Source organism: Notothenia coriiceps, unplaced genomic scaffold (assembly GCF_000735185.1).
Source record: "Notothenia coriiceps isolate Sejong01 unplaced genomic scaffold, NC01 NC01_scaffold00037244, whole genome shotgun sequence".
Taxonomy (NCBI): Eukaryota; Metazoa; Chordata; class Actinopteri; order Perciformes; family Nototheniidae; genus Notothenia; species Notothenia coriiceps.
This window is the reverse complement of record NW_011369945.1, coordinates 6,799,535-6,825,200: the sequence shown is the minus strand read 5'-3', so window position 1 is coordinate 6,825,200 and position 25,666 is coordinate 6,799,535. Positions and strand designations below refer to the sequence as shown.

Here is a 25,666-nt window from a genome sequence, read left to right as displayed (position 1 = left end):
AGTTTGGCGAGAGAGGAGAAGTGTGTGTGTGTGTGATCCGTGGGTGATTGGTTGGTATTTTCCTATCATTAGATCTGATCGAAGGGGTTGTATCTTCCCGGTCGAATGTACTTATTGTAAGTCGCTTTGGATAAAAGCGTCAGCTAAATGCAATGTAATGTAATGTAATGTAACTTCAGGTTAGAATATCACACGTAGCTATTTTAATTACCTCTCAAAACTAGTTATAGATATGTTTAGTTTTACTGTCGGGTCACTCATTACTGGATCCGCGAGCTGCATGATACTGGCATAATAGATTGCCCGATCGGCAACCTAAATACTAGATGCGGGCCATCGGGCAGTCCTTAATGTCGAGCCCTGGCCCGGCATATGTACTACAGCGTCTCCAGCGGGTCGAGCGGTCTCGTGTGAAGGGACACGTTTATTGATCCGTATCCGTGTGAACGGAATACCTTTTTGATATCGAATTTGGTTCGTTTGCGTTTCGTTTGCGTTTGTGTTCCCGTGTAAATGGGGCCTTAAATGCATCTTTAATAAGACGTCTAAATGACCACTTCTTTCAAACCTCCAGTTTTTATAGCTTGCTGATAATGTTATGCATCATTCTTGCTTGATGAGTAAACTCACCCATGAGTAAAGTGGGTGGAGTCTCCCTTTTTTAAGAAGGTTTAAAATATATCAGACTCCAAATAAGTCCTGTTTCTCCTTCTTGGTACTTATCTAATTTTCTGCAGCACTTAATTCATTTGATCAGCATTTAATAATAGAATTATTGAGATGACATAAATATGGTGCTCTTGAACGTAGCTCCAGTGTCTCCCCATTTCTCTCGTATCCTGTGTCATTACCGTGCTCGTATCTACCAGCTCTTTTTCTACACACTTACTTTCATACATTAACACACACACTCACACTCACTGGACCAACATCAGTGGACCTGCGATTTGAAACAGGAATGTTGGCACTCAAACCAAATTACTTACTGTGCTGAAGTAGAAGCAAACAGTGCGTCTGTGTGAGCCAACAGTGTGAGTGAAGTGAAGGTGAGAGTGGAAGGTGATGGTGTGTGAGACAACATTAGTCTGAAAATGACCTGAGGAGAAAGTGATTCATCTTTCATCTCTCTTTGATGCTGGCCAGTTATCTCTGCTCCATATCCTCTTAACAGGTAGCGCTCAACACACATAATCAACATACCCTTCTCTCATTAGTGCTAATGGGATAAGGAGGAGGGCCCCCAGTCATTTGTGTGTATGTGTGTATGTGTCCTAACTGACAGCCAGCCCAATGCAGGCAGACTGTAGTATATTAAACACAAGCGCAGATTGTTTTGCTACAAGAACTGTAACCGAACACAGTGGTTTGTCTTGGCAGGGAATCAAAGGGCAGGCTGGTAGGTACAGTGTTAGCCCCGGACAAAGGGGGCATTGTTGCAGCCTCGCTCTCCCACAGTTGCTTTGCTTTGAGCTGTGAGCCGCTCTGTGCGCAACGAGGAACACCAACTAGTATCTAGTCACCTGGGAAAAAGAGGAGAGGATGTTAAAATCAGCCGCTTTTTCAATTCTGTCTGATTGAGTTTACTTTGCATTTAACACTCAGATAAACAGTATTTGAAGGAATTGTGTCTGCAGTGTATTCGGCCTCAGTAAGGGGGGACATTTACAACAATGATTGTGTATTTTGTCTTCAAGTCAAGGCTGTTGAGACAACCTTGAAATAAGGAGTCTCCCAGAAACCAAAATATTTTTTCAAAACTCTCCTACGTTGCTTTATTCCACTGCGGAGTTCAATGGTTGAATGAGCAGTCTGCCACACTGTACGTGGACCAAGAAATGTTAAAACTTTAAAGATGAGTCACAATAGATCCAAAGTACATCCTTTTTGTTTAAGTTTGTCTCAACCTGCTGGGAAGTGTGGTGTTGTTGGTATTGAGCTTTTTACACTCACAGTTTGACACTTCTTTTATATAACTATTGATCAAGTCTGGTTTTACTGTGTTTGAAGTAGGCCTCTTTAGGGGGTTGCTTTATAAAAGACACTACTGAATGAAGTCCCAAAAGCAGTGTATGTGGTAGTCGCCACTTTTGTTAAACCCGACGGGGCATGACTGGGGAAGCAAAACGCTTCCATATGGCTGGGGACGCAGGGTGAGCTGCTCTGCCAGCAGGCCTGGCTCCCTCTGCTGTCTCCGGTAATCGCTTCTCAGTTACTCCAGGCTGCAGATAACACAACTGCACTTCCTGTTATTTATATCACTTGTTATCACATACTTATATATGGTGTACTGTGTACAGTGTGTGGCAGCAGGCTTTAATAATATGGACTTTAATAGAGACTAAAGTAACAATTACAATTTAAATTAGACTGTGCAACTGTGTGGGCATTCTTAAAGACAAGCTTGGGTCTTAATGCCGTTAATTCTAGTTCTTAAATTGATGATTCTACCACTTATTTCTTTTTTATCACTATAATCGGTCAGAAACTAGTGAAATACGGCGTGTTTTTTGTCCAAAGAAAACAAAGAGATTTTCTTTACAATTACTTCAAACTGAAAAACAACATCAAAACTCCACATTGGAGCTGCTACCAAAGAATGTTTGGAGATTTACCAAAGAAATGACAGAAAATATATTTCTTATCATCAAAATAGTTGCAAATCAATCTTTTGTCAATGGACTAATTCATTGATTGACCAATCGTTGCAGTTGTACTCTTTATCTTACTGTTTCTGGTTTTGGTCTCCTGCCACAGAAAGTATTATTCTAGCCTTGTGGACAGTGTAAGTGAAATGGGACAGCAGACACTAATTATCCTGCCCGAGTGGCCGTTCCCCGGACGCTGCGTCACTCTCTATTAATTGGCTGCACCTGTCTCTTGTCATTGGTCATAACCCAACGCGCTCCCAGTGAAAGGTTGGCGAGATCAAGAAAGCATTCGCCGCTGCTGTTGTGCAGAAAGCTGCTTGAGATAATCCAGTTCTTGGCAGTGAGATTGTGTATGTTTTGGAGCTGCCAGGTTTACACATCTCTGGCCCACTGTAGCATGTCTGCTGCATATGGGGCACTTGCTCTCTGGAAACTGTTCCAGACAGCGATGCGTGTCTAGGACGGTGGGGTCTAAAACCTTTTGAAAATTAATAAAAAACAGCTTGGATTGTGGTCAATGTCAACATTTGACAATATGCCTATTTTCTTTGTCTGAAAAGCAAGAAAATGTTAAAGAGAAATGGAAAATTCTGAAAGATACATGCAGATATTCCGCAAAACTCATTAAGCATTCATCATAACTAACTTACAGTAATTGTGAGTTTGCAGCTCAGAGGAACCTAGGCCCACTGCATGGGTAATGTGTTGGTCTAGATCACTCTGCAAAGTCATGCAAATTCCTGTGTTGAGGTTGGATTCCTCCACTCCAGCTCACAGTTCTCCTTGGCTGTTGACCAAGCCATGGAGTGCCCCCTGAGGGGAGTTCAACCAGCCATCTTGTTATTCTAGCACATTCATCCACATCACTTGCTCAGTCGTTAGAGTCCACCATAGCAGGGAGAAGCTGCCATCCTTTTGTGTTGAATGCGAGTTTTAAATCCCCATTTGACTTGTTGCATTCACACTGCGGCTATATTTCAAATTGAAACTGTTTGACTTTATCAGAAATGAAATTTCTCCAAAGTCACTTGAGATCTGGGAAATGAGAATGCAGAGAAATCCAAAAAAGGGATTGCTTGTACATTTTGGAAAACGATTGAATTTTTGATGAACCATACAGTCATCACTGTACTATTTTTAAGGTTGTCGAATTCCTGTGTCAACCTCAGACTGCTGCCAGACACTGGAGTATTAAATGCAGGGCTCTGAATCATGAGCGAGTTCTTGGTCTCCTGCCAATCACTTCATATGCTTTCTTTATGAAAAGTTAATCATCCACAGCTCTCTGGGTTTCACTTCTTTTGAATTGTTCTGAAAGAGTGACAGTAGCTGGCAGCCTAGGGATGCTGGGAATAAAAGGGATTTACAAAAAGGATCCATAATGTATGCAGCTTTGTCCATTTAGGTCTGTTTATTATTTGATGACAACAACTGAGTGGATTTTCTATCTCTGCCTGTGTTTTTTAACTGAGTCCCGTCTCCTGCTGTCAGATGGAGACTCTTCTTGGATGAACCACAAAAAACTAAATTCCTCCTTTTTTTATCCTTCCTTTTATTCTATTAGGTGTTATTACTGGCCTGGCCTTAAATACATTTTGTTCAACGTTGATCCTTAGTTTTGATATTTACTGCATTGTGACTGATTTGCACCATCTGTCCTTAAATCTGTGAATTTATTTATTTATTCACGTGAATATAGTGCGTCTTAAATCCTTGCTAGGTATTAAGTAGCTACTTAATCTAAATCAGGCTACATCATAAAAGCTTGAGGAGTGTCATAGCCAGTCAAATACTTAGCAATATGTAACTGATTAATTGATTTACCGACATTATCAATCAATCCTTTTAGCTGAAGGGAGGCAATAATATTTGAGCCATATCTTAGTTTACCACATGTATATCATTATTCTGTTCTATATTGTCGGATAATTACCTATTAAAGATATATTGGAAGTCATTTAGAAACCTTATTGCATAGTATGTCTCTCTAAAAGCCCTTTTTTATCTGATAAAAAATGTCTGTCATGGTCAAAGAATGTAAATACCCATATCTAAAGAATCTTAAAAGTATATTTTATTTCTTTATGTTACGCAATTATTGGCCTATACAGTATGTGGTAAACATGTTTTATATAGATAAGTGTATTGGCTTCAATTACCTTTAAAAAAAGACTCACATTTAGATTTACCCAGTATATTCCAAAGGGTGTTCTCACATTATTCATGAGTGTGCAGAAAGTAATTTGTGGTGTTGGGATGTGAGGGTCTTGGAGGAATTTGCTGAGCCCCAAGGTGTGTCTTAACAGGTGTTGTCGGGGCTTTTCCTGTCCTCTCTGGCCTTTTTCTCTTTATTGGCAGTGCGGCTCTGGAGCCGATTGTTTGGCTGTTACCTGGGAAACGTCTCTTGTTTTCCGAGTGGCGGCATGTCAAGGCAGGCAGAAAATGATCACTCAGCCTCAGTCCAAAGTGTTCCTCTCTGCAGGATATATGAAGCCTCACCTCTCAGTACAGGAGAAGAGGCTGCTCTGATTTAGAGCCTTAGGTCATACTTTTGACTCATAGATAATTAGTTAAAACACAAAGGAGTCATGTCAAGAGGAACTGGACAAGCACCAAATATGTGTATATACTGTACATTTTAAAGGGGGGGATCAAACACTGTATATACAACATAACACAATATATTCAGGTTAGTTTTGAGGTCATAGTCTGTGAGCAATAATCTGATTTGTAACCACTGCTCTTCATTGCTAATGCAGTTTTTGGCCTGACTTTGTTAGCATGACTTTCAAGAATGTTTTCCTTTTTTACATTACATATATATGGCACCATTTGCCTGATACAGTGACATTGAAAGTTGCTTTATGTTTATCTAAATTGGAACTCCAATGATTTATACCCTGAAAGATCAGTTTAGTAGTAGTACGTTTTAATGTGAGAACGGTTTTATATCGTGCCTGTCATTCTGCAAAAGCTTTGTGAACTTAATTCATTTAAAAAAACCTGGAGACTATGAGCTTTGAGACCTGAAATCTTCTCCAGAAAGTTGCATTATGGAAGTGTAGGATCCAGATGGACCAATATTAGTAACTAAAACTAGAAAAGGATCAAAACTATATTTGGCGTCTGCTGTTTTTGTGAGCGTGTGAGTATCCCCACTTAATGAAGTGAAATACTGAATCGTGTAGCCCTTTTGAATAAATGTCAATTTATACAACCTTTCTTCATCTCAAAAATACAACCAATTGAAATTCAATGAAGGCCTCATTCAGTATGTGTAGTTTCCTATGTAGTAGTCAAAGGTTTTTCCAAGAACCTGAAAACCCAGTAACAAAGTGATAATAAGTCTTTAAAAAGTCTCAAAAACTATGATGACATATTGCAATGAAAGTTAAACTACTTTAAATTGTAGACCGCTGACTTCATGTTATTTCGTCCTCTTTCTGCAATATCTTTGTTTACTTTTGATGGATGTCAATATGTTGTCATAAATGAAGAGATACTAGCTCAAAAATAATACATTTGACCATATTTGACTAGGCTTTCACTTCTTGTGTGAATTGCATAATTGTGAATGGCAGCTATAGTCTTTGAATGATTATATTATTCTTTCCTCCTGTGGTTTGTCACATCTGAGTGTGTCTCAGAAAATAGGTTTGTTGTCATTGCTCCTAGACAGAGCTGAGCGGCCACTTCCTCACACAGACTCCCTCTGCCAACCAGCGCTGCTCTTGGCAGTCTGGATTCAGCTGCAAACATTTTCACTTTGGGAAAACAGACGACTTTACAGCAGCATGTCTGACTGATTCCTCATGTGTACTCTCGGGAGCTGCAGGGAAGCTAACAAGGAAGAGACATTACATCAAGGCTCGCTAATATTTGCCAAGACACTTGCAGTTAAAATATCACTCAGTTTGATGCCTCAATGCTTTGTCACAGACAATGTGAGAGATTTAAACAAAGGTAACATGAGTGTTTGGAACGCTAGAAACAGAAGAATGAAATAAAAGGCTGAAAAAAAGGATGTAAATGAATGTCAGCCCAGAGAAGCAGATGTAAGAAACAAAGGCAGCCATTGTTTGGTCTGGAGATGCCTCACATGTTTCTAGGCCAGGGGCCCAGACTGAGACTTACCTGTGCTCTGTGGCTCCACGAGAGAATGGGACAAAAACAGAGCTGTCAGGCAGTACGAAAATATTATCATTTCTTAACAAAACATATCTGCTCTGCAACTGGCGGTAGTCTCAATCATATGAAAGGGAACAATAGTCAGCATTTGCCAGCTCTGGTTCAGACCTCTTGCATTTGGCCTTGCATGAGCTGGGCTTTGGGCCAAAGGGGACGCTACCGAGGAAGCAAGGATGTGCCTTGGCCTGCCTCTGTCATCTAGTTAAAGGTTTTATTAGGGTGGCTGGACATGAGTAGTGCCTGTAATGTTGTGCCACTTGAGGAAAGGAAGTATAAAGTATTTCATTCCTTCTGCCAACAGCATTGGGTGGTTGTTTTATCTCATGTATCACAGGAAGTGTATGTAGTTTATTGCACACAACGTACAATAATATTATATAGCTTCCGTCCAAAGTGTTGTGCTCTGCTTTACATGCGTATATCTCCATGCATATACTTAGTGCTGTTGACTCAAGTCTTGGACTCACTCAAGTAATGAAACTGGTGACTTGACCTGACAAATGTAAAAAGATTAGCAACATCGCTTTGACTTTAAAATGAAAGATATTGTGTGAACCCATGACTTCAAACACAACGTTTTGGAACTGAACCAGGAGTTATTGGACTTCACTTTGGACTTGATTTTGAGAGTTTTTGGTCTCTAATTGCCACTTTCCTGTAGTTGAGCTTGGGCTTGTTAGACATTACTTTTGCCTTGATTTAGGAGTTTTGGTCTTGACTGAGTTGGGGCTTGCCTCTCTTGACTTGGGACAACCTTGGATTTAGTACTTTGTCTTGATTTGGGACTTCATGGTCTTTACTTTGGACTTGTATCTTAAGACCTGAGACCTTTTGGTCTTTACTTTGGCCTGGTTGTCCTGACCGGAGACTTGGATTGGCCCTAGGCTTAGGATCTGTTGGTCTATACTTAAACTTGACGGGAGACATAATGGGTCTTGAATGTGGACTTCCTTTCTAAGGTTATAGACATTCTTGTGACCTGTAAAACAATTATATTTTCCCATGTCTTCTACTTATGTACAGTTAATCAAAATGATTCATGCTTAGAAAAGTTGGACTAAATAAAATCCTCAAACAGAAGCATATGTTTTTTGTTGAGTTTGGAGGCGCGAACAATAATTGATCAAGGCTCCACCAAATGTATTGTTGTAACATAAGCTTTTAATGTACATTCTTCCCTCTGACACCCACACGCAGCGTTTTATGTTTGTTTGATATACCCACATAATTAGCCATGAACGCTATATTCAGACAGAGAGAATGAACAATTGATGTTTGTTTGAGAAGACTAGTAACATAAGAGTGTTGATTTTTTATTATGAAAACGCTTGTTTAACAGCAGGAGCCAGTGGAGCCCCAAGTCTGCTTTAACTATTTACTACATTTGTCATGACTGATTTTTGTGTATGAACCTGTTATTTTGTCATCATCATTGTCTTTTACAGGTGTAATACTTTATATTTGTTGATTTTTATAACTTAATACATTTTGTATTTCTCCCCTCACAGTGATGAATTTCGCAAAGAGGCGCGGCAGTTGAAGAAGGATCTACAGGCCATAAAGCAAAGGAAAGAAGACAGTTTAAAACCTGCAGTGGAGGAAGTTAAAGAAGGTATGTAAGCATTTATTCCCCCTCCATGTACTGATGGATGTGTATTACTGTAACTCATTATGCTGTGAATTTATTGGTGGTTGATAATACACTCTACATGTATCTCACCACAACTAGGTGCTTGAGAAAGGACTCTCTCAGCACAAAGCGCTGAGTGTGAACAGTCTCTAAGAGGGTGGTCCGTGCTGCATTCTCTGCTAATGGACACTAAGACAGGCAACCCTCTGATTTTGTCAATTAGTTGCAGACGTCTATTTCTTCCCCCCTCCGAGGGTCTGCATTTTTGAGTTTGAGCTCACAGAAAAATGCGTGGGTGAAAATTGTTGAGTGGCCGCCATAGTTGCACATCAAACTCTTTGTGTGTTTGTTAGTTTGCAGCTTTGGCCAGTGTGAGTCTGTAAAAAATCTGCCCTCAAAACCTCCTCCGGTCTCCACCACACTGCAGTCTGTCATAATGCTGTCAATCTTTGGATTCTTTTACATTTTTTGAAAATTACAAGTGCTGCTCAGACCAAGAGGTTAGTTTGAGGTTGTGTGTATATTGTGAAACCAAATAATATAGTTCGTGTGGGGTTCTGGGATTAACATCAGCCAACATTTACTGAAAACCTTGATGGGCTTTTGTTGCTCAAACATTGTTTTTGTCTCCACAAACACTGTGGCTTTTTTTCTCCAAACACAGACACTGAGCCCACTCTTGACTTCCAACTGATTGGTTCAAGATTTTAAGTAAAAGAGCACAACACACATTGTACTTTCAAAGCAAGATTAACTAGGATTCTGTTGGTCAGTCTGACACAATGTGTTGCTCTTAGTGATATCTACATAGCTGTTTCGATAAACACCCCTAAGCAGAAAGAGGCCTTTTCTTAAAAGATCCAGTTATAAACTCTAATGTTGAGTCTGTAAACAGTCCTGCATTGTTATACCAAGTGGCAGCTAGCCTAAGCTGCTCCATTATCTTACAAGGTATTTCTGCTCTGCCAGGGGACCTTTGTTTTGTGCTTCTCTGGCAGCTTAGCCAGAGGCAGGAGTTTCTTTTGAGAGTTCCTCATTACATTTCTGTGTTGGAAGCAACAGTTAATTCCAATAGATGTCATGGGCCAATGGCCAGTGCAGGGGAGACGGATGTCTGCTGAAATGCTGTATATCTTGAAGCTGAGCTCAGCCACAGAAACACACTGTGGTGAGGGCTCGTTTCATCTGATCCCACTGGAGAAGCTGTGCAGCATTTAGAGCTGCACACACACACATTTAGGGTATTGACAGTGTCGTCCCTTAAAGCTTAATTTATTTCCCTGGTTCTGCTCTGACATCTCTGTGAAGGTCGACCTCTTTCTAATTTATTCGCATGCTTCTCAAACTGGTCAGCGTAAGGGCTGCCACTAGCATTTATTTCTATGGTTGTTTAATTTCTCAATCATTCAGCTAAGCCTAGAAAACATTTCAGAGATGTAGGCGACGTCTCAAAACTTTGGATTTCTTTTAGCTGTCCAAAACCCAAAGAAATTCAGTGATCCATCTCAGAAAACAAAATAAATCTCTAAATATAAACACGTAAAAGTCTGTAACCAGAGAATATTTAACTTTAGTAACTAACAAATGTAGTTATTTTATTGTTTGCCTTTCAAGTAATTAATTATTCATTAAATAGAGTCATCTGTAAAAAATGCAATTGAAGATCTTAAAACTAATTCACACTTCTACTAATTTAATTACAGGAAAATGTGTATTCTTATGCATTAAATATCAAGTGGCTGACAGAACCAGTAGGACCTGTGTAATTTGTGTGCGTTAACTGTTTGAAGATTTCTGCAGACAGCTTGTGCAAACTGCGGCGATCAAAGCCAAAGGTGGCGCCTCGCTTTGGCCATAAATCCACCACAATGGTCCTGCGGGAACAAACTTCACTTCATTTGAAGTGACCCACAAGTCAACGATCGCTTTTCCAAAAAAAGTAAATATGGTACTAAAATAAATTAAATGAAGAACCACCAACCCAGTACGCTGTGTCCCTTCTTTAGTTACTTGAGTAAAGCGAGAAAAAGAGACAAACCTAAGCGTTTATGATGTCTCTTGTGTTTTATTCATTATTTTCTTGTTGAAGGGCACGATGATTCTTATTAAAAACTTAGCAGAAGGGCATGTCCCAAGTATGAAAGCATTACATTTTAGAGCCAATACAAATCAAGGGAAGGAACACAAATTATGTTTTGCTTTCGTTGGCATTTATGCTGCATTCAGGAGGTATAGAAACAATCGGGAAAAAATTGTTTCTGACGCCAAAAATGTACATGAATGTCCATTTTGGTCAGAACTACAACCTCAAAATAAATATTGAGGTCTTCTGTGAATGCTCTTTGCAATAAAATACAACACATATTCTTTTAAGCTTCCACAATACGATGTAAAGCTCAATCACACCAAAGGTGGAACAAAGAATTCCTGAGAAGGGAAATGGGAGTCATGATGATGCTTTTTTGGCCTTGGCCGAGGTCTGCGCTCTCCAAGTGCCATTCTAGTTTTTACTTGTTTCTGGTGCACCCAACAGACTATAGGAGAGTGTGAGATTGCTGGTTCAAACTGTGCTATTTCGTCCAGTAACTTGTGTCTACAATGTCAGCTGCCAAATATAGCAATAAACCTACAAAAGAGTATGTTTTGGAAAAAAGTACAGATTTGGTGTCTTATTGCGCAGACAAATTTGCCAACATTTGACAAGAGGTGAACAACTATCGCTTTCGTCATAATAGTTGCCATAAGGATTTTGTAGTTTTCAATCTTTTGTTTGATTTAAGGTGAAACCTTAATAGAGTGCCGCAGTGACGCGTCCTAAAACCAGGAAGTAAACTCCTTCCGGTTCCTTCGACAAAAAAGCAATGCAATTTCTCCATAGGATTTTGGAAAATAGCTCGAAATAAGGTCTGCGGTTGACACACATTTAAGAGACGGATCACGTTTTGTTCAGACGGATAATCTCCACATGTCTACCCTACTTTTATCATTTTCGAATCATAAATCTAGTCGCCAGAAGCAAAATGATAACGTTATGCTATAAACAAACTACAGCAGGGTCGTTGCTTCAACGTCACGCCAACTTAAGATCCATATTCAAAACTACAGATTAAAAATTGTACAAGTTGAAGCTTTTGTTATAACAGCTTGCAAAAGCGCAGGTACTTTCTTTCAAGCAGAACAGGGCAAACAAACTTAGCGGGAGTGTTTACGTGTTCGGTGTAATGACGTACAACGGCCTCGACAACTTCTGTAGTCCTATTCAGCCACTTGTTAACAACCATCGTAAACTCTTCAGAAATCACCAGTGGGGTCACTGCTGATGTGTTTAATGTCGTAGAACAAAACGTGATCCGTCTCTTCAATGTGTGTCAAACACAGACCTTATTTCCAGCTATTTTCCAAAATCCTATGCATTGCTTTTTGGTGAAGGAACCGGAAGTGGTAAAATGCTAACTTACTTCCGGGTTTTAGGACGCGTCACTGTGGCACTCTATATGATATGAATATGATTTTTAATATAAGTGTCAGGCTAAAGTGGATGCTGTTTTTTTTTTAGCTCTATTCATTCCCACCGTTTTGCTATTTATCAAGCTAAGGCACCATCGCAAATGCTAATCTGTGACATTAGCCTAAACTAATAGTGAAAGGCAGTGACCGTCCTGTTATTCCTGTCTTTTACCCAGCCCATGAATACAAATAATAAAAACATAGAAGACACTTAAGGACTTTCACTGCAGTGGTCTAAACCGCTTCCTGTAATATTGCTATAAATGGTGATGTGATTTCTCCACCATCCCAACACAGTTCTGCATTAATTCAGTAAAGACCGTTCCTCATCCTGCTCCACCACCAGCAGCAGCCGCCCACATGTGCATGACGTTGATTGGAGTGAGACTTAAATTGTCTCTTCATAATTCACCTTTTTCCCTTCACTTTTCATCACATAAATTATAGCATGTTCCTGTAGTCTGGTTTTCTCTTTCTTGGCATGAATGCTTGGTACCGCAGCCAAAAATAAGAGAGCCATTCTGAAACCACTGTCCATTCAATACCCACCTTAAATGATGTGGCAGCAGTCTGTATCCCACTTAGATATTATACAGGTTAGGCCTGTGTGCCCTTGGTGTTTTATTACGCTGCTGCCTCTTGCAAGTTGTTGACTTTGAAATGAATGAAAGTAATGCTGCAGCAGAGGGATATTTGAAACGCCAATTACCTGTGATCGAGATTATTTTTGTCTCCTCAATATACAGTTTTTCAACAAGTTACTTTTTTTCACAGGACTTCTTTGCTATATGTTCTTATGTAAACAGTTGTTCCGTTGCGTCGAAGATGGATAGTTGCTGTTGACCTCAAAGGTAATTAATATTATTGGGTTTTTGATTGATTATGAGCAGTCATGTCACCTCACAACTCAGGATTTTTTTCTTTTAAAAACTGTTGATTGTTTAACAGAGAATGGGAGCCTTTTATCCCATAAAAGAGGCGTTTGCCCTCCACAACAGCTTTTGGTTGCTACAACATCAGCGGCTTGATTTGTAGCTCTTTTGAGCCCAGGTGACAGCAGAGGGGAGGAATGTAGTTAGAAAGGCCATCAAACTCAAAGATGGTAGTTAGCGACAACAGCTGGAGAAGGTGATGTGTGTATGGAGAACCTCGGGGCGTCATCAGTCAGCATCTAGCATGTCACAGGCTGCGTGATGGGGGGGGGGGGGGGAGCAGGAGAGGTGACTGGGGGAGAGATGGAGGGAGATCACTTGTTGGTCCCATAAATCAAGAGAAAAAAGGTTTGCCCCTCGAGCAACAGAACAAACTTCCCTGTTGACACCCGGGGAAATGTTGCACTTGGATTTCCAGAGCTGCGTTTTGGAAATTCCAGTAATTGCTCAGTATTTTCAGTATTCAAAACGCAGAGAAACAAGAATAATTGCACGGTTTTCATAAGTGATAGTCGACCCGAACTCCCTGTGGGATTGGAAACTTGGTTGCCGCGTTTCTCCCGAGGTGAACCTTTCTGGGAACAAATGAACCCCTTACAGAGTTCTACCTTACATCTGAAAACATGTTATCATAAAAAGTCAACTTAAAGTAATAAAGTGAGTCAAATGTTTCGTAATTTAAAGATACAGTTCCACATTTTGGACAATAATTTCAGTTTCTGTTCGGTAAATGGAAGGCTGGCTTAGCATAAAGAATACAAATCTAGCCTTACACTGTCCAGGTGAAGAAAACACATATTTCAACCCCTCTAAATCTTATTGATAGTAACGCCTTAGGGATTTTGGGGAGAGCTGCTTAGTGCACAGAGACTTGCCTTCATTTTGCGAACTGAGACCGAACTCTGACTATAATTTATTCAATGCAGCATTAACCTTTGTCATCAACTAAGTTTGTTTTTAATAGTCATTTCTGTGTCATGAGTTAAAATCTCCCCCCCCTGTGTTTTATGCTGTTGCATTTATTCTGTAATTTAGCGTTTATTAGTGTATCTTGGTAAGCATTTTACTGTGTGTGTGTGTGTGTGTGTGTGTGTGTGTGCATGTTCTAGTTAAAAGCAGCAGGGTGAGGGTACCTGGGGTCCCACAGAGTAGAGCTGAACAAACAGTCCTCTGTGTGTGTGTGTGTGTGTGTGTGTGTGTGTGTGTGTGTGTGTGTGTGTGTGTGTGTGACATCACATTTTGCCGTGGAAAGACTGTGCTGCAGCAGACTGTGCTCACTGTCTGCCACTCTGTGACTTCACAGCCTGTGTGTCTAAGCTGGGAGATTTACAGGAGCACATTAACTGCATGAGGCACCAATGTCAGCACGCTGATTGTCTCTCCTTTCATCCATGATGAGGCACTGCTTCGCACATACTGCAGAGGACAGTTTCGTGGAAAATGATTCCCAGAATCCAAGTCTGCACTGGGACCTATACTCTTTGTGCCTGCATTTGATATGACGCGTATATATCCTACCTTTTTTATTTAGAGCACCAGTGTGCTGTAGTGTCCCCTTTTACATTAAAGCTAAACCGAACAATCTTTTCATTATAGATTGTTGTCTCGATAAATAATATCATCCATAACATTTCGAAAATGTGCGAAAATAGCATTACCATTTTATTGTTATGTCTTCAGATGTCATGTTTGGTTCAACCCCGAAGATATTGAGTTTTTTATTACAGAAAACCAGAAAATGTAACATTTGAGAAGTTTTAAGTGCCATTTACAAGTGTAATTTTGTTCAACCAATGTTCACGTTAAATAATGGATTGTATGTTGAAATAAATAAACATTTAAAGAAGATTGAATCAGTGAATGTTAAGAGCTTACGTTTTTTATAAAAAGCCGATAAAATCTATTAAAAATATGATTTTATCAAACCAGTTGTCGATTGATTTTTCAAAAGAGTTGCTAGTTTTTTATTAACACTAGTTTAATCTCTTTTAGCATGTTTTTCCTTCTCCAGTGGATGAAGTGCACATACTGTTTGCTCACGTGTCTCCGCTGAGGAGTTAAGAGCTCTTTCCTTGCCTTTTAGACATCAGATACATGAAGCTTGTTTGTTCCAGATAGCAGCGAGATTTGAGGTATTCTCTAAGAAAGATAAATTGAAGGGTTACTAGGTCGGGGCTTTGGTCAACTACATCTTTATGAAGGTTGTCAGCGGGATGGATCAGGTGTCGCAGCTTGACAAGCTGAATTTCCTTTTATCTTTTCTCCAATCATGTTTGGCGTGTTTTCTTGGCTCCTCATCTGTCTCCTGCAGGAGATCATGTGAAGCAGAGGTATTTCTTCTCCTCAAATGTTGTCAACTTGTTGCATCAGGGGAAAATCAATCACTTTCTCATCTCAGCAGTATGGTTTCTGATCAAACAAACAAGGTTATCCACCATTTTGAACACTTTGGTTGATATAAAAGTATTTGTAAATAAGGTGCCAATCTTAACTGGCAAAAAATTGCATAAACTCACTTTTTTCCCTTTCTGGACGGCTGTTTGTGATGTTCGTGAAATGTGTGTCAGAATTGAAACCTTGTCTTTCTTCACTCTGCACAACTAGGTTCCTGTTGTATTTTGTTAAGTGTATGATTTGCTTAAAGATAGCCATATTTTATTTAAGTGAAGTCAAAAAGAGTTATCAGAAGTAATGCCTCTCTTGTCTCTCCAGAGGAAGAAAAGCCAAGCAATGAGGCGGTGGCTGAGTATATGGAGGGACGGAAGAAGTACGAAGACCAGAGGAAACAAAAACTGAAGAAAGGCTCAGTCAGAGAACAACAGGTGATATTACTCAGTGTGCTCCCAATAATTACTGAATATAAAACGCTGAGTGGGATCTGTGTCCTAAGTCAGACACCTGTACTGTATATATGAAGTTATGTCTGATGTTTTTGGTAGACACTGGAACTCCTCAATCGTTTCAAGTCCAAGTTGTCTTCGGCCATCACTACTGATGCTCCAGAGGAGGACGTGGAGGAGCTGGCAGAGGACGATGACAAAGGATGGTGAGCCTGATACCTTTTTAAGATTTATAAGTGGAGATTATATTTCATTGATTTTGTGGACGTTTGTAATTGTGAAATCTGCACACTTTTTTATTTTATTTTATTTATTTGCCAGTTGACAAAAAAAAGAGTCAACTGTGAGGCAAGGAGCAGAGAGAAGTACGCATTCAACATTTGGGATTTTAACAAAGCTAAATCAAGAACGATTGATAAAGATAGGAAGAACAAAAATAACAGCGTCTTTTTCAAATGCTGGCTGTCCTTATGACCAACATTATTATAATATTATATATTTAAATGTAAGGCTCTTTGAGCTTGTAAGTTGAGGAAATAATACTACAGCACACACTCCAGTCGCTTGGCTGTCATTGGTCCACATTTCTAGAAATATCTGAATAAAACAAAAATGTTACGTGCTACATTAACAAAAACCAAGAAGAGGTTGGGCTTGTATATATATATTTCTTGAAACTATAAAAAAATGTCTATTTTTTATATATCGTGAAAACCAGTGGCTAAACTGAGGGATGACAATATTTACGTCATTTAAACGGTCTGCAATCCTTGCAAGTGGTAGTCTAGCTTGATAGTTTTCCGACAACACTTTTGAGTCCAACCAAAACGAAAAGAGCTTGTATGAAAGTCAGACACAGACCAAAAAACCATCTGCTCATTTCTCCCCATCAGTCCCCACTACAGTTATATTTGCACTGTCTTAATATATTAAATTAATGTAAGATTTTAAAACTTTGAATCAATGCTATTTTTCTTTCAGGTTTCTTTATCTAGTTTGATATATGGTCCCATTTGTCTGTTAATGTTTTTTTTACTTAGGTATTTGTCACTTTATTAATGTAATTTCATACCGACTTAAGTTAGTAGGACATTTTTCTCAGTATTTCATGATAAACTGTATAAATGATTATGCCTCTGGAAAAGGAATACAGGATAAGAGAGAATGAAATAGCTGCCGCGTTAGTATTTATTACTCGACTTTAAATCACTGACACTATTTAGCGTAACAAATATCAGGAGCAGCATGAAAGCACACCAGAGTCCTGAGAAGTGCCTCCTGGAGAGTTCAAGAAGAAGTTTGGCAAACACTCTGTTTTGTGGACGGTGAAGTTGGAGCGTGAAAAGTTGGCACTGAGAAGTCTTTTTCATTATCCCCTGCTGATTTTGTTATTCCAATTGACACCCTCGTAATGAACACTGGATTGCAAGAGGTCGCGAAAATAAAGCATTAATTGTAACAAAAAGTCTGAATGAGACACTAAAATACCTCAGAAAATCCTTCTTTTCACCAGGAATGATGAAACTGACCAGATCCAAAGCTTACTTCATGGTGTGTGTGTGTGTGTGTGTGTGTGTGTGTGTGTGTGTGTGTGTGTGTGTGTGTGTGTGTGTGTAGTTGGGATTTCAACCCGTAGCCACCAGATTGGCCATCAGGAAATCAGCCTTGACGCTGTGTTTTCCTCTCATATTCTGTTTTTCACCAAAGATCTCAAAGTCTTACTACACAGAGTAGGGGTTTGAAATGAATACCATGTGTTTGAATTTGAGCAAAGTGTCTCTCTGTGAGAGATTTAGAATAACAAAATCTGTAGTTGCTATTAGTCTCGAGAAGCCCCCTTGAAGTGCAGCATGTCTCTGTGAGTGTGTGTGTGTGTGTGTGTGTGTGTGTGGGGGGGCCCTAATGAATTTGAGAGAAGCCTTGGCTGGCGTTTGGAGCCTCTCCCGGGCTGCAGACACCTCACTGTGTCGCCCCCGCCAGGTATGGAGGGAGGGAGGGACAGGGGCAGTAGCATAGTACTCCTAGAAAAACACCAGTGGGAAGTCTGTGCCACTCTAGGAGCGCTGCGAACAGAATGTGGGTTACAACAGGTCAGACATTGGAAGTCAAGTCTGGGCCAGAGGAGGTAAACTATTCCATCTGTGTCTGTGTCTACAAATTCTGACTCTCCCTCCTCCTCCTGCTCTTGGTCGCCCCTCACACACATACACACACTGAGAGTCCACACTCTCAATGCAAAGAGTTTCTCTTTCACTATCCCTCCTGTACTCCTTAATTTTGCACAGGATATATTTTACTTTTTAATTAAAAGCTGCTGTGCACATTTTTTTGTATGTATAGTACACTATGTTTAGATAGATAGATGAATAGATCTTGGGAAAAAATATTTAATAATTGAATGACCTACAATATACAATCTCACAAAGCTACAGAAACATATATTGTCATTTGATTATATGCACATATGTTTCTGTCGCTTCAATAGTTTGATATATTAGAGAGTATTCTACTTTATTCTGTATATTTTATATTGTGTACATACTCTTCTGAATATGTATTTTCTACTGAGCATACATAGTTTTTTAGTTTTTTATTCTATTTCTAAGACATTTTGTTATTCTTCTACATTGACTGTCAAAATGCTGCTGTAATAAACAATTTTCCATCTTGGGAAGAATCAAGTATCTATCTAATTCCCACCCCCTACTTGAGCGGAATGTTTTTTAGGGAAGCTTCTGTAGCATTCTGGCAGCGCAGAGTGCTTTTGATAAGCCTGTGTTTCCACCTCTGGTCTCGGAGCTGTGTGACTCGGCTGTCATCACTGAGACTGCTAGACAAATTATCAGAGGCGGCCCGCGCTCACAGCGGGAGTCCTAAGGGTCTGCCAGAGTCTAGCCATGACATCCTAGATGAGCTGTCACAACTTCTACCGATTTCAAATTAACACTGGGGAGAGCGCACGCACACACGCACGCGCACACACACACACACACACACACACACACACACACACACACACACACACACACACACACACACACACACACAGCAACACACACACACACACACCAACACACAACAGCCAAACCACCAACACACACACACACACACCACACACACACACGCAATGTAAGCGCCTCAGCCAGGGAACAGAGCAGACTCATACCACATGCCAAAAACAGACAAAAAACATTCTAAAATACACAGTTAACTGTATTTAATTCGTCGGTTTGAACTACACTTTAGAGTACATACTGCCAGACATATACAGCACAAGGTCATGTAAATATTTGTATTCTAGCAGATAATAAAGACATGTTGATCATCAGCTTAAAAGAGGAGGTTCAAAGATTCTGACACATGGCGGGATGATTGGAGCCTTACTGTGTCATTTTTAACAGCAGTCAGTGAATGTACTGGTGGCTTAGAAATCAAAGACCCTCCCCTTCCCTTATTATCTCTGGCACCTCTTCTGTCTAGATAAAATGCCCTGAAAATGTTTAAAAAGCATTCCAACATCTCTTTATTTAACACCTGAACCGTAAGTATTCAAACACAACTAAGGGTTGGGTGCTAGGAAAGATTGATATGTTCGAATAGCTGTCCGGGTAGAAAAGCCGGCTATCTTAGAGATGGTGCATCTAATCACCAGATGTAAATTGATGTCAAAGGCAGATTGACACTTTTGATAAAATTGCAGGTATCGTGCTGCATTCATGTTGTCTCTGAGTAATCAGAACATTTAGTTCCCGGATTGGAAAATGTTCACGAACGTCCTCTCAAGTCCAAACCAGAACTTTGTAACAGCTGTCAACAATTTGTTTCAACTCTGTTAGCAAAAAAATATAAAACATCATCTTTTTAGTGTCCTTGTCATTTCCATATTGCGAATTGAAGCTCATGAACACACCAAAGTCAAAAGAACGATGTCTTTACTCGTTGATATTAGCAAATGCGCTCTCCGATTAGCATTTCTAGTTTTGCAAGTATTTGGTTATAAACCAAAGTATTGGAGACAAATACAAAAAAAATGTTCATAAAAATAGTGCTAAATGAAAGTCCAAGCCATCTGTCCAGTTGTAGTTGAGATATTTCAGCCTGTTTAAAAAAGTGGATGAATGACACTGATTCAGGGGTATATCTGACACAGGATTTTCCACTCATGAATGAAGGCGGATGTAGCTGCGTGGCTAAAAATGGGTCCTTACAATCGATTAGTCAGTCCTGCTTTGTTGTTTAGATTTACAGATAGCATTCATACAGCAGCTGAAGAAATCATGTCAGTGGGAGAACATGTGTTTTATCTGAGAAGTGCCTGACACTGATATCTCCTGAGAGGAATGTCCTGATTCTTTAATCTGTCTTTGAAGGGAAGAGAAACTAGCCAGGGAAATGAAAGACACATGAGCGTCTTTTCTCCGGGGACCAGGGATTTCTTTCTGGATTTCTGAACTGCTAAGATGTCTCAAAAGTTTGAGCCCTCTTACTGTATCTCTCACTGTGTACAGAGAAGCTATTCAGATACCTGCTTAAAGCTCCTCTGTCAAAGAAAGTGGTCTTTAAGAGGTTTTCGCTTTAACTTGAATACCAGAGTATATCTATGGTTGTATATATCCGAGCCAGACTCCAATCATGCTTTAACATTTTGCCAGGCATCTCCTGGGTTTTTCAATCCTAACAAGGCTTTAAAGCTGTGTTCAAAACACCTTGTGTGACCTTTGATAAACATTACTGTATATTAGCTTCCCACAGACAGCAATACAGAATATCTTTTGAAATATATTTGGGTTTAGACTAAATGCAATACAGCCAAACACTTGGAGAAGGTTGTTTACCGTACATCACTTTGATACAATTTGATGTCACTATGTTGCGGACTGGAACAAAGGAGTCAAATCGAGGCGTTTCAGGCATGGGGGAGGGTGTGGGAGAGAAATTTGGGGATTTTAGCCTTTGCAGACCATTTACATGCTCTAAAACCTATATTACACACAACAGGAAACCCCCAAAAGCATAATAAGGCCCGTTTAAGTTAATGATATTATATTATATTATATTCGGATAATCATATCCAGGATTAATCGCCTTAAACAAATAACAGCAATTTCAACTGTATCCCTTTTTTTTGATAATATTATATTCCAACTGGCTCGAAGCTTGAAGAGATAGTAAAAGTTCTAAAGAGCAGTGATTTAGGGGATCCTCTGCTGCCGTTCTTTAAACTCTTTCCACCTCTTTTCATCTGATTTAGGATGGGCCACGTTCTGCAGTTTGATGAGCAAAGCAGAAAAGTCAAAGATGCCACGATGCAAGACGAGGACACTTTCGAGATCCACGACCCACGAAACCCGGTCAACAAGCGAAGGCGAGAGGAGAGCAAGAAGATCATGAAGGAGAAGAAGGCCAAGTGGTGAGGTCGAGAGTCAGGTCCTGCCCAGGACGACGAAAAAGTGTTCATACAGCATCCTCTCGTCCACATACCACTTCAAACCCTACATCTCCTGACTGGAACATCTGGATTGAGAATGCTGACCTGAGTGCATACGATCCCTCTAATCTGTGATGGAAAGGCTACTTCGCTTAATACAGCTGCACCCGGACTGCACTCAGTAAGAAATAAGAGTCTAGTCAAAGTAATGATTAAGGTGACTTGATTTACGTGTGGTGTTGTTAGCTTGTTCATGCCATTTTTCTGCAGTTTATGTTGTCTAGAGCTTTAATGTAAGAAGTAACCTTTTCTGAAAAAATAAATAAATATCATTTGTAAACAGTCTGTGATTATTTGACTTCTTTGATTTTAAATAAATGTACCAGTGAGAAGCCACTTTATTAGATTTCCAAAACCAATAATGTTCAGATTTCGGTGACATTGCCTCAAATGCATAAGTCAATTATATGTTTCTTATTCAGGTCAAAGTGGTGTTTTATTGGACCACATAATTATAGGTCTTCCCCCTTTTTTTGGAGTAGAATATTAGAAATACCTCTTAATATAATGCAGTCCCGTATAACATTACCACAATCTGTGTCCTCAATGCTAAAACATATCAGTTAATTCATGAATTGAGGGGGGAAAAAATGTATTTAATCGTTTATTTGGCAGGAATAATGCACATGAATGAACACTTAAAACATTAAAATGTGTCAAGCGTAACAGTGCCAGATTTAGATTTGAGCTCATTTCCATCCGCAGTCCCTCACATAAAATATTTAAGAAGATTACATTTTACAAACATAGCAAAAACAAAATACATGCAAAAAGAGCAAAAGCAGCATACACAAGTATTTATGACATGGTAATACAATATAGCAGCAACGACATATAAAGTGCAAGAGAAGATACAAGAGATACCTAAAGTGCAAGAGGAGATACCCCTGTATTAAAGTGCATTTAGCGGTGATTGCACGTCTGTTTGTTTCTCAACCGTTCTTTGAGTTGACCTTTGAAGCTATTAAGTGGGACAATCCCGTATCTCAGTTGGGAGGCTATTCCACAATGAGCTGCCTTTAATGGAGAGGAAATTTTGTCCAAAAGTGGTCCGTCTGCGGTGGACTTCACAGTCTCCTCTGGTTTCTGACCTAGTGCAGCGTCCAGTGTGTTTTCTGTGGTTGAATTCCCCTAAGGGGGGGGGGGGGCAGTCCATGTAAACAGTTATAAATAAAGCACATACTCTTAAAAGACTTAAAATTGTTAAAGCTCAAGAAATTGTGTTTTTCAAGGATGGTACAGTGGTGGTATGAATGTGGCTTTCTGTCAAAAACCTTGATAGCTCTCTTGTACAGCTGTTCTATGGGTTTCAGGTNTGAGGTGGGCTGATGATTGGAAGGTTGTGTGTTCAAATCCCGCCTGGAACGCCACCAATACTGTGCCCCTTGAGCAAGGCACTTAGCCCTCGGTTACTCCAGGGAGAATGTCCCTGTAATCGGTCATTGTAAGTCACTTTGGAATAAGGCATATGCTAAATGCCTAAATTGTAAATGATATTTTTGGGAGAATAAACCGCACAGATCCTCAACTCCGGTGTGTTTCACTCATTAACAACGCAACACAGAGCAACAAGAACGTTGTGGGGGGGGTGCGGTGCGGTGTCCCCACAAATAAAATAAAATTCTGTGGGAAACACTGATTTGTATTTTCTTTTTATTATGTAACTGTGTATTTTTTTATTATATTTGTTATTATATCATAACTTAGTGTTTTTTTTAATGCATGTCACATATTTAACATTATGTAACATTAAGCCGTCTGTGGCTCTTTTTCCTGCTGTAACGACGCAAATGTCCCCTCCGTGGGACTAATGAAGGGATTCTGATGTGGAGGGTCATGACTTACCGTCCTGCGAGAGTCTGGCTTCACTGCCTGCAGCTGCTCAAACTCTTCTATCTTGCTCTGTTCCACGTCGTCCTTCAGCTCCCAGGTGCTGTCTTCATAAGCCAGAGAGCTCCACTTCACCAGGTAGTACACCACCTCCTGCAGCAGGCAGAGAGGAGTCAGCGCTGCAAAAGACTAGAGCGAGGCCACGCTCTGCTTTGATGATATTAACAAAGGCTGCGAGGGAGCCCAATAGCATGGCCTTGGGCCTGACTGAGACTGTACAAAGAGATGGCTAGAGTGGAGCGTTTACTGAAAGGAACAAGAAAGCTGGAAAAGGGTAAAAGCCACGTAGATACACATAAACACTAAAGTGCTACTCGTGGATATGATTCACCATTAAGAAAAAGGCTCCACTGTACCTCTCCTGTGTCTTTGTCCTCACAATACGACACATCCAGCACTCTGTCTACCTCGATATAGTCCGGGTTAAAGGGGTCCTCTTCCCTCTGAAGACGCAGAGAGAAAGAACAAGAGAGAATCAATGGAAATGCCCACTCACCATCTGGTCGCTGAGATAAGTATCACTGCTGTATCAACCGAGCAGGCAAATTGATTGTGATGTATGCACACAGATGTGCCCGCCCACACAGAGCCAAAGTGAATCAAACATCCGCACGCACAGAACATTCATACACACTAAACACACACATTTCCTCTGACAACCAATTGTGGAAACACACGTGCTCATAACATTGTGACTGCGCTCATAAAGAAATGTGTACACAGAAACATATCCTTACGTCTGCGAAGAACAGTGCCCTCTGTGCTTGCTTCAGCTTGAAACGTTTGATCTTCTGCGGAATCCTCTTGTCCTTCTCCAGCTGCTGCTCTGTGGCCCACTCACAGTGTAGGTAGGAGCTGAGACACACACACATTATATTATTACATGTTAGACACTTATCCAAAGCGATTTACATACTCAATACAATCCCCACAGGAGCAACTTGGACACACCCACACACACACACACACACACACACACACACACACACACACACACACACACACACACACACACACACACACACACACACACACACACACACACACACACACACACACACACAGTGTTTGCTCCTCTATCAAACATTTGGTTTCATCAAATTTATTTTATTTATAGTGTGACATTGTTCAATCCTTTTCAGGATTAGGCTGAAAACATAATGAAAGCAATCTGGCTGACGAGAGATTATCTTTCAAATAGAAACAAATGATTTCTCTGTAAGGGCTGTCGAAGTTAACCTACGGTTCACTATAATCTTGAATACGTTTATGGCTAGGCATTTCATTGATTTTCAAAAATGTACATGGCGATACCGAAAGCCATCCCAAGGAAGCGTGCTTGTTCTCATATGCCATCACAAAGTTCTAGTTCAGCATGGTTTGCAAAGCCCTCAGATATCAGCTTCATGTATTATCTAAATGTAGTTTAAGAGTTTCTGTTATAAGTGCGACATGCTATATATAAACAGATCACACACACTTGCTTAAAGTGGGATAATTACATATACAGAATGAATTACACAATATTATTTTGAATCTGTCTGCTGTGTAATTAATAAACTGTTAAGTAAAGCTTACTGTGAGTGAACTTACTAGTTTTTGTATTTTACAAAATACTCCTCGTCTTCGACCACCACTCCTGGAGAAACCTGGAAGAGATTATAATGAACATCTTAGAATTACAAATGAAATATTTTACTTGGCTAATAGCTGTTTTATTACGCTATTTTGAAAAATAAAGGTATGTCATTAAGGACCAAAGTAGTACCAGGGTTGATACACTTTTTCACCGATGATTTTCAATGACTTCTCCATGACCAAAACAATTACTCTTTCTCAGCGGTACCACTGAAAATGGGTTATTTTAACATGGAACAGAAAAATAAGCAAAATACCTCGTCAGTTAAATGCCATTTTACGTTTCATTACAATACAGTATGTATTATCATTATAGTATTACTATTTCGGCGATTAGATCAAATATAAATTATATTTGATGCAACTTTAGTTACATTTCCATGACTTTTCCAAAACCTTTGGAGAAATATTGTTTTCCATAACTTTTCCAGGGCCTGGAATTTCCATGACTTTTCCAGGTTTTTAATGACCGTAAGAACCCTGTAGTACACACGTTAAAAATGCTACGTAAAATAAGTTAATAAGTAATATTTCAGGTAAACATCTTGCGAAATAGCACAACTGTGAGAGAGATGTACCGTAACAATTAGTAAAAGCAGGAAAAGAAACTGCAGCCTATCATACCTCCTTCTTCACGATACGAGAAGACATGATTTTGTCAACAACTGCAGCGTCCTCTTCACTGGGGTTCTCCTAAAAATGCAGCAAACAGAAAATTGCAAGTATGACTTTATATTCTTCCACGGCACACATTTACATAATCCTCAGGACACATCTTAATAAAACTGACTTAAGGGGAATCAGCTTACTACTTAAAGGTAGGGTAGCTAAGAATGGAGAAACCAGCTCGAGTGCGCTAGAATTTGAAAGTATGCAGCCGAAAGTACTCTGCCTCTTCCTTCAGA

General features: G+C 39.8%; 2 protein-coding genes across 2 annotated transcripts in view; one reads left to right on the top strand and one right to left on the bottom strand.

Moving 5' to 3' along the window:
• cwc27 (CWC27 spliceosome associated cyclophilin) overlaps positions 1-21,518 on the top strand; it is a 33,234-nt gene extending 11,716 nt beyond the window's left edge. Inside the window, exons 11-14 of the mRNA XM_010793375.1 lie at positions 8,345-8,448; positions 15,618-15,727; positions 15,845-15,951; positions 20,997-21,518. Of these exons, the coding sequence (XP_010791677.1) occupies positions 8,345-8,448; positions 15,618-15,727; positions 15,845-15,951; positions 20,997-21,159 (484 nt within the window). The 3' untranslated portion in view covers positions 21,160-21,518. The remainder of the gene's footprint in view (positions 1-8,344; positions 8,449-15,617; positions 15,728-15,844; positions 15,952-20,996) is intronic.
• A 258-nt stretch (positions 21,519-21,776) lies between these two features.
• On the bottom strand, positions 21,777-25,465 carry LOC104965238 (chromodomain-helicase-DNA-binding protein 9-like). The gene is made up of 6 exons (XM_010794197.1): positions 25,386-25,465; positions 24,717-24,772; positions 23,861-23,978; positions 23,480-23,566; positions 23,022-23,216; positions 21,777-21,782 (listed from the first exon to the last, which is right to left on the bottom strand). The coding sequence occupies exons 1-6, from the start codon at positions 25,410-25,412 to the stop codon at positions 21,777-21,779; spliced, it is 489 nt and encodes a 162-aa protein (XP_010792499.1). The 5' UTR covers positions 25,413-25,465.
• Between the last annotated feature and the right edge of the window lie 201 nt (positions 25,466-25,666).